At 41.1% G+C, this 10,000-nt stretch overlaps 1 protein-coding gene across 1 annotated transcript in view; it reads left to right on the top strand.

The window, feature by feature from the left end:
* Window positions 1–10,000, top strand: part of LOC139751384 (protein-L-histidine N-pros-methyltransferase-like) — a 770,810-nt gene that overhangs the window by 256,966 nt on the left and 503,844 nt on the right. The window contains exon 2 of the mRNA XM_071666758.1: window positions 5,391–5,497. Within this exon, the coding sequence (XP_071522859.1) occupies window positions 5,393–5,497 (105 nt within the window). The 5' untranslated portion in view covers window positions 5,391–5,392. The remainder of the gene's footprint in view (window positions 1–5,390; window positions 5,498–10,000) is intronic.

The following is a 10,000-nucleotide window of genomic DNA, read 5'->3' as shown; positions in this document are numbered from 1 at the left end:
GTGAAAGCTAAAGAGAACCGGAAATAGAGCAAGGCGGAGGAGGAGCCATTAGGTAGACAGGAGGCAGAAAAATGCGATACAATTACAAATATTTTCAAAACTTAATTTTTCCTGGTCGCCATGGCTGTCCAGGTTTCAGGCAGGGGGTGTGCATTGCGCTTTACTGGACCGGCTCGCCTAAAATCATGCATGGAAATTCTATGTTAGATAAGTTGTAGTATGTATGTGGAAGAAAATGAAGATATCTGTAGCGTATCGGTGGGTTTGAGTTTCTGATCCGAACGTCCAGAAAAAATGGCATAAGGTGCAAGATTCCGTCAGTGGTCCAGTTCGAGTTATATGGACAGTTGTTATGATGAATTACTGGAGGAAGATTACAGAATGATTGTTAAGAATCGTTTTATTCTTGGTTATATTCTGGTCTCCAAGCGGGAATATTCTCTTATTTGTGAACTGTTTTATCTTTTTTATATATATGTATATTTCGAGCATCCATGGAAGATGCAGGAGTAATCACAGAAAGGTCGAAGTGTCCCCAGGATATGGACCATACGGAACTATATATATATTTATTTCTTTTCCCAGGAACAAAATTATGGTGAGAAAAATATCTCGTAGTAAAGCGGTGGTGACGCCTGGTGAGGTATGGCCTGCCACAGCCCGGGAAATTTATTTGGAATTTGCGGAGGTGAAAAAAAAAAAAAAAAAATGTATCCGTAAGAAGGCAGTGAAAGTTGCTGGTGTGCTCGTGGGGCGAGATGGAACATTGATACTACAGTGATGAGTGAGTGCTTGTCAAGTGGATTTGCGACCCCTCACATTCCTGTCTCTTTCCCTGAGATATTATATGTATGGCCTGACACACACTGTGACAAATATTCAGCTTATCCACTTCATCCAAAACTATTTCATTATTTAGTTCCCGTCTCTCTAATTACTCGTGTGTCTCTTTATCCCTCTCTGTGTTTCAATTAAGGCCTAGCCTCGGTGAAGATATCTATTCTGAAATGTAATATCCACATTGAAAAGAAAATGATACATATAAACTATTACTTTATACTCTCACTCAACTCCCACTGTTCCAAGGTTTTTAAACAAGCGTATCTTGATAGTGTTTTTTCGTTCCTTATCTAAGCTTTGAATTATATGTAGGATTATATATATTTATATAGAAAACACTAAGACAGTGGTACGATACCCAGATACGTAACAAAGCGCAGTCTGGGAGGCGCAAACCAAATGGCAAAGAAAAAATGAAATGCGTTCGCCGGCAACTGTGCGTGTGTCAGGCGTGTTAAGTATCGATTTTACATTAATTCTTCATCAGTTTAATTTCTTGGTCTCATCCACGTAGGCCTCCCTCCCCGTCAACTCCAACCAGCCTCTCCACTCCTGCTGGCTCCTGCTCTCCCTCCCGCCTCACAGCTTCGCCTTCTGCTCTGCCTTGAAGGTTTCCTCACGCTGTGGCCCTCGCTGCTGTGTTGTTAGTTACGATGATGTGGGTCAGCAGATCGTAAGAGCTGGTCTGTCGTTATAAGCTCAAAAAAAAAAAAATGTATCATACTCGCTACATTTTCATGCGATTATCGTTCATTATAAAGTTCTTATATTTTTAGTCCGTGCGTGTAGATGGTCCGTCGTTGAACGTGTAGATGGTCCATCGTTGAACGTTCGTTATACTACAGGTTTTCCAGTGGTAAACTACGGTATATTTCTGATCTCTCGTGGTCATATCATATACGTGATTGTGGTGCCATTTTTTTTTCTCATATTTCATTTGAACTTTGATATAGCTCATGTAAACTTCGGCGTAATTCTTGTGTGATTTTATTATTTTATATGAGGTAAATATATTTCACCTGTACTATTAAGATAAAGATATCTCATGTGTGTCATATTATAGTTCATGTGTAATATGCCATATTTCATGTGGACTTTAATGTTTCATGTGTACATCAGTATATTTCGTTTGTGTTTTGAAATTGTTTATATGTACTGTATATTTTGTGTGCACTGTAATATATTTCGTTTGTGCTTTGAAATAGTTCATATGTACTTTACTATATATCGTGTGTACTTTACAATATATCAATATAGTTCATGCGTACTTTGAAATACTTGTTGTGTGGTTTGATATATTTCCTGTGTACTCCGATATAAATCTGGGCTTCAGTTCACCATGTTCTCGACTCTACTTGTCTCCCATATATGGTTCGTCATTACTCTTATCACCCCATTGTGGACCTTCCATTTATCAGGCTGTGTCCCTGTTCCTTCCTACCTCCCTCTCTGTTTTGTCTCCACGACACAACATTTCTCTCACGCTCTCCTATACACACCATCTCATTATATGATCCAAGGGTTTGCCTGACGCGTCGTGATCCTTCAAATGCAGTGCTTGGAAAAGTATACGAGATCCTTAATGTTGTTGATTCCGACCGTCACACTTCTTGGTCTCTGACCCTACACACACACGCACAGACAGACCTGGGCAGCCAGCCATTCTTTGCACCGGTCGCTCCCAACATAAAGCCGAACCATATACAACTTTTTTACACTCTCTCTCCCTGACATTCTCAACCCCGAGTCGGATCTCTTGCGAGGGTACAGGTGGGTGCACAAGGTCTGATTTTTTTTCCTATATTAGCGACGTGCTTAAGGAGAAATCTATCAAAATTCTTGATATTTAAAAAAAAAAAAGGATTGATAATGGTTGTAGTAATATGTGAATATTCATCTTCCTATATTGCAGAATTTAACAACCGGCGCACATTCACTGTATAAGTAAACTGCGACTGGCGAAATTATTGATTTTTGTTTTTTCAGACACATATATATGTGTAGGTGTTACCGGGCTCCGCCTACAAGAGGTTACACCGCGAGTGAAAAGCTATCTGTGACGAGGCTATATTATTTTGATTACAGCCTCGTCAAAGAACTTCTCACTCCTAAGAAGTCCACATTTCCCTGCTAATGGCCTTGAAACTGTTCATAGTGGACTCGTCTCTTCATCTTACTTAATTAAACACTATTTCCTTCCCTAGATTTCGATGTTCTTTTTTTTTTTGTTTTGTTTTCGTCGTATTTTTAACTTTAGATACATACATCCCCCTCACACGGCCTCCTGTGGGGTTTACGCCCATCATCCCATCGTTTCTTTAGGTGCCTCACCCCTGCCAGCTGTGTGCACCCCTACACCCCTTGCCCTGGCTGGCATTATAAATAACTCGGGTGGTTTTCTGGTTCCCTCATTCTTTCCGTCATTGAACCCCTTTCGTAGTGCATATTATCCCCCTTTTCCTTCGTTTAGCCCCTTTCGTATTGTATTACCCCCATTTTCCGTCATTCAACCCCTTTCGTAGGTATATCATCCCCTTTTCCATCCTTTAACCCCTTTTCTAGGTGTTATTACCCCATTTTCTGTTAGTTTATCATTTTCAAGGGAACACTTTCATTTTTTCTTATGCTTTCGAGTACTTACAGCACTCGTTTTTCTCTTTGATTTATCACTTTTCTATAGAGTATTTCAGTTATTACTTAGTTCGTGTTTACAGTCATTTATATTTTGGTTCTAAGAACTTCATCAAGCCGCGTCGTTGCTCTACTATCATATAAAGGTCACTTCCATTGTCTCTGGGTTTTATCAGGGTCACATTATCGCTTGTCTGCCCCTAACTGCTTACTCTCACCTGTTACCAACACCTCCGTCTCTGGTCACTGGTAGTACCCGTCTACTCCTGTAAGTCGTCTTGACTGTACTCTCCCTTCCACATCCGACTTTCCACACCTTTTCCACACGTTTCACATCCGCGACAATTTCAGCGATGCAGTTCTCGTCTCCTTTTTGTATACTTTCAATTTTTTTTCTCCTATTTTTCGTGCATTTTCGTTCCATTTTCTTTTTAGGGATCTATTTTTTTTCTTTTTTTGCGTATCTGCACCATTTTCTACAGTTTGTTTACCAGTATTTTGTTACCAGTATTTCACAACTATTGACATTTGTCGTATACATTCTCTTCTCGCCTCTGTTTCTTTCGATTTTTTTTTTTTGTATTTTTCATTAACCGATTTCTTTGTTAGTTTTTCCTTCCACCATTCCTAACCACCGCTTTTTTCATTTCCTTTTCTCTTCTTATACTTCACAGTCCCTTCTTCTCCTCCTCCCGGTTTTTGCAACTTGTTTGTCTATTTTTTTTCCCACTCCTTCTATCGTCTATTTTCTCGTTATCTTCATATAAATGTTTTCCCTTGTTTTCCATTCACCCTGTTTACATCCTTATTATTGTGCTGTTTTGTCTTCTTTGTCCCACAGCGTCTTCCCCAGTCCTTCTCCAATTTCTTTGTTTTACTTTTCCACTCTTCATCTCGCATCTGTTTCCCCCAGTCCCTTGTCTTTCCTCCCCAACCATTTCCCCCACCTCCACCTCCACCATAACACAGTCTTTGAAATTCCTTAAAGACAGTCCACTCAAAACTCCATCCATCTCTGTATTTTTCTCTCTTCTGTTTTCATCTTCCGAATCCCTTAATCTCGTATTCCCTCGCCTTCTGCCTCCCCCTCCCCCTTTCCGCTCCCTCCCCACCCCCTCCTTTTATCAAGTTTCTTTGAGCCGCGCCGGCGTTATGAAAGCACACATTAGATAGGCAAACTTCCGCTAATTCAATTTTCTTCTGATACTGCCGTTTCTCCCTCCAAGTTCCTATTTTTTTTTCATCTTTTTTTTTTCAGCATGATTTAAATAAATCCCAAGCGAGATGAATTACATCGCTGACGTTTTCTCTTCGTAATTAATGCCCCTAGACTGTGTTGACACTCGCCATAAAATATTCACGAGCTTAAAGAAACATATATTCATGTACCATAATTGAAAAGTTACATAAAAATTTCCCTCCAAAATCAGTCACCTGGTGGCGATTTCTGAGACTCGCCATCGATCCGGATTTGAACCTCCCTCGCCCCGTAGTTCCCGCGGCCGCCGCTAGATGACGCCAACTGACAGTAAACAAACGCCATCTTATCAAGTTCCCTTATTTCGGTGTCTTACCTGTATTTATTTCGCGCTAATTTGCTGATGTGACACGTATTCCCAAGTCCACAGACGGTCAGTTTTATTCATATGTCCGCTGGGACTGCGTAGGTCACTTAGAACACGTCAAAATAGTGGTGTATATTGGACGTCTCCGTAGCTGTACGGTCCACGTCTCAAATCCCGGAGAAGTGTCTTCTGCTATTTCACGTGGATAAACATTAGTTCCTGGGCAAATTTTGCAAGGCTTAAGATTCGCGACTGATCTAGGACACATCACGAACCCAGTTTTGTTGTGGAATTTGATGAATATCCGATTACCTTCTCATATCTGCGTGTTTAAAGTGATCGTACTCCTTGTAGGGATGGCCGAAGCAGGAGGAAGACCATACCTACGGTCGAATTTGGCGCGCACCATGTACAATCGTATGGTGACGGACGAGCGCCTGCGCAATATGGACCTCTCTAAGGTAAGGACTGTCATCTCTTATTGTTCAGCTATTGATTGATTGTTAAACTAGTTTAACCGCTGTTTACTGCTCTTATTTTTGTCTAGTTTTGTGATTTCGTTCCTGCAGTGGTTCATTATTCATACCACCAGACGACATTGTTTACAACGCCATAGGTTTAAATGGATTTGTTTTGGTTTTTACGAGGGACGAACAACAGAAAAAAGTTGCTAGTGTTATGGGAAATTGTGAGGGTGATGATTTGAAGGGCAGTTAACATGTAGATGGCAGGAACGCTGGTGATACATGGACGGAAGATGATAATTTAGCGCTGATACCAGGCTAGCTTTATGCTGGACACGTGTTTTCAGGCGTCACTGTATTGTGGACAATGTTACCTGTGTTGTAATTTTGTTGTTTTTTTTTTCTGTCAGTAAAAGCGTTGTTTTGTGTAGATGCTGGGAAATATTTTTTTATTTTCATTTTACCCCTTGCTTTTCATTTCGAAACTTCTCACTGTTGATGAAGCTGCTTTCATAATTATTTTCAGCTTATTGGTGAATCGTATGTTGTAAAAGAAGTCTAGATATAATCACAGTTTACGTGTTGACCGTGGTTGATCACGTACATGAACATTGCGTATGTGTGACTGTGCTACATTTGTAAGCTCTGACGTTTATCAGTACTGTCTAGTTCTCAAGAATCACTAATATTACAGAGTGGATGATTACCAATTAACCGTGAACGCTCATAGTGCATGAGTAGGGTAGGTGCAATTTCTTGATCTTGAAAAAGTTCTTGAGCACGAGTTTGCATGAGATAGAGATGGTGTCGCTTCATGACACTTGACATGTTAGCCCTGTAAAAATCCTAAGATAGTCGCTTTAACCCTTTAGAGCCTTCCGCTGATGTTGAATTATGCTGAATCGTGCGCGTTGGGGACGGAATCCTGGAAGTAATATAAGACTTGTAAGATAGATAGTGAGTAGGCTACACTCCTCAAGTGAACGGGTACACTGAAGGGTTACAACGTCTTGGAGACTGATCGTATGTAGATGAACGTACAGCCCTGAATGCTATTGGTAGGTGATAAATAATAATTAATGATGCAAGTTGAATGATCAGATGCTAGAGTGTGACGCCTGAAATTGGATGATGAATGTAGTCTTAGATGCACCGGTGCCAATGTGGAGTGGCCAGGGAGAAGCTGTTGCCTCTGCACTGCTCTACATTATGTAGTTAATGATGTCTAGTACGTTATACTGTAATAGGTATATTGATTTGTGTTTATCAGAATTCAAAAACTTTTTACGTTCCATTTTTTTTCTGTTATGCTTATAATGAGTGATACAACAAAAATTTGAATACATAAATATGGAACCTTCTTGTCGGCAATACTAAACCGATCCTGGCAGGATAGACGCCCGGTGTACGATAACCATCGACGCGTAGGAGTTTGGAGAAGTTGTCGTACAGTTTAAAATACTTTTTTTTTTCTTTGACGATTCGAATGATTGGAGAATAGCTCAGGATTCCTCGTGTAAAGTTAGGATCTGGGTGCATATTTGAACCTTGCTTTCGTACCTGCTTGCTTGCTTGCTTGCTTGTGGAAGTTTATCGACTTATAGTCCCACCAGCCCAGGTGATTGTGATTAATTCGAAAGTCATCGGCCAAACAAAGAACAAGAGGTAATGTAATTAATAAACAGTGGAGTCGTCCGCATCGTGAACAAAGAATACTTTCTATCACACCATTTTCGGAGCTGAGGAAAGTCTCTCCCGCCAACCCTGACAGCTCCGGCTATTGATGAAAATGTGTCTCAGGAGGATGATGGTGTCGGAGATGGCGACGAAGACTTGGCTTAAGCCATGATGATGATGATGATGGAGAAGATGACGTATTGATGTGATGGTGATGATGGTGCAGCCAGTGACAGTGATGATCGTGGGTTGATGATGATGAGGATGATGAAGATGAGGTGTAAGTGATGATCGTGATGAGCATTGATGATGATGATGATAGTGAACCATGATGTTTCGAAATGATGAAAGTAATGGTGCAGCAGCAGTAGTGATGAGGTTGAAGGTTGGTGGTTCAGTCATGATGCATTTTTTTTTTAAGGGCAGTAATGTTAGATATAAGAACATCTTTGAAATAGATGTACTGTGCAGGATGGAGGAGAAATCCGTTACGTTGGTTGATCATTTTAGACTACCAGTTGCCAGGGTCATTAAAGGCCGTCAACGTTAAGCTAACTACATCCACCAACAGGAAAATCTTTTACCACCTTCTTCAGGTGTTGAGGATAAATCTGAGACCCCATACACACTATGTATTCATGGAACCTTTCCTTCACATTGTATATCTTTCTTTTTACGTTGTGTCTTATGTTCTCAACAGCGCTTGTCACTGTTGGGAGGTTGGGCCTCAGTGTGGAATTCTTAATGAGATTTTCAGACGGTCTTTGCTGTACAAATCATACCGTCTCGAGTTAGCTTAGTTTGAGAAGATGACTTCTAGAGAAAGTGTGAATGGTGGAGATAGTTGCCAAGGAGAGCGTGAGTGACTGGTGATAAAGATAGTCTTGTAGGGAGGGAGGGAGTGCAGACTAGTATGTATAAAAAGATTGTGACTCCAATATGGATATTGAAGAGAGTATTGGTGAATATGAGATAGCTTGAGCCAGAATGGGTGATGATCAGCTTATTGTCAACTGCTGAAGTAGTATGGGGAACGGGAGAATCTAATCTAGTGTAGATGGTGGAGAAAATAGGGTATGCTAATGTCAACAGTGAAATGATTTAGACACACTGTTGTGTGGATGAGGAAGAGGGTTTCAAGTGAACGAGTCTAGGGTAACCAGGGAAGACGATGGTCTGTGCGTGGTGAAGAATATCGATAGTCTAGACAAGTGTGAAGTGTGAAAGACGGTGAGGGACATTATTAGTGTAGATGGGGAAGAGGGCTTTCTCGACGGCTGTGGGTAGTGGGTGAGGAAGATACACTCGACTAGTGTAGATTGTAGGGAAGGTGAGCATTGTTACTGTCCAGTGAAGTGACGAAAATATGTCGTATGTGAAATATGAGGTAAACTGGTAGAGATGGACAGGGCAGAAATAAGTCTGTAGATAATGAAGTATGTAAACTGACAGGCGTTTTAAGTAGACAGGTAGAGCACGAGGGCCAGTGGAGGAACAACTCTCACACATAGTTTTTGTTCAGAAAGAGAGAGAGAGAGAGAGAGAGAGAGAGAGAGAGAGAGAGAGAGAGAGAGAGAGAGAGAACATTTGTCATTGTACCTAATGTGAGGCTGATCATGTAAGCTATGGATTACTAGACAGAAATAAGGAGGGAACTCCATTAATGGATAGATTACGTCTCAAAGGGAAGGAATACAGAACAACTCAGATGAGCTTCTTTCAAATGGGGTCGAGGTGATCAGCGGAGGGTCGCAGGGTTCTGCTTTGGGTCTATGGATGGACCCCTGCCTGAATATGTTTGCAGATGATGCTTTAGCTAGTCGTGAGTGTAGTGAAAGTCGGTGAAGAGTGCATCAACTTACGAGGGGACCTGAAAAGACTCCATAGTTGGTCTAATGCATGGAGGATGAAATTCAATTTGAGCAAATGTAAAGTCACCAATAACATTCATTAGGAGAATAGATGAGAAGACAAACTGTCTTTTGGCAAATGTCAGACTAGCTCTCAAGGATATGGGTAAGGAGAGATGTAGCAGGCTATTCTTATCCTACATAAGTTTGGTCATCGTACCTGAAGAAGCACAAAGAGCCAGCAAAGAAGGGCCAGAGGGGGGGGGGGGGTACAACAATGATGATACCAGAATTAATTGAACTGGTTTCCATTAAAGGCTAGAGACCTTAAATTTCCAAAGCCTTGGAAGAGAGAAGAGTGGAGGGTGACATGATCGCAATCCTTTAACTATTTAAAACAGATCGATGACGTGGACAGTGAACGTAGGGATAGAACAACCAGACGACATGAAATTAAGCAAGAAACGGGTTATAAAGGTTGTTAGAACTACTTACTTAGTATGGGATCGATGGATTGATGGAAATGAATGGGTGAGGACATGGTTAATGCTGACAGGATACTAAGATGTGTGACAGTAGTGAATGTTGAAGAGCTGGGGACTCACGAGTGGAAGACTCTGTCTCCTTACGATACAAATAGGCTATTACACACACACACACACACACACACACACACACACACACACACACACACACGGAGTAAACTGACAGAAAGAATAGTAATTGCGGACAGAATACGAATGTTTAAATATTTGCATGATAAAGAATGTGCATGAGATAATGCCCAACGAGTGTAAAGCTCCCTACCCATACAGTATAAATGGGTAATTACGCGTGAGCACACACACACACACACACACACACACACACACACACACACCAGTATGTCATGCGCCTGAATATATAACAGGTACTCTCTCATTACACACAGACAACACACACACACACACACACACATGCTCTGTCTGTCTGT

This window comes from Panulirus ornatus, chromosome 11 (assembly GCF_036320965.1).
Source record: "Panulirus ornatus isolate Po-2019 chromosome 11, ASM3632096v1, whole genome shotgun sequence".
Classification (NCBI taxonomy): Eukaryota; Metazoa; Arthropoda; class Malacostraca; order Decapoda; family Palinuridae; genus Panulirus; species Panulirus ornatus.
This window is presented reverse-complemented; position numbering and strand designations above follow the sequence as displayed.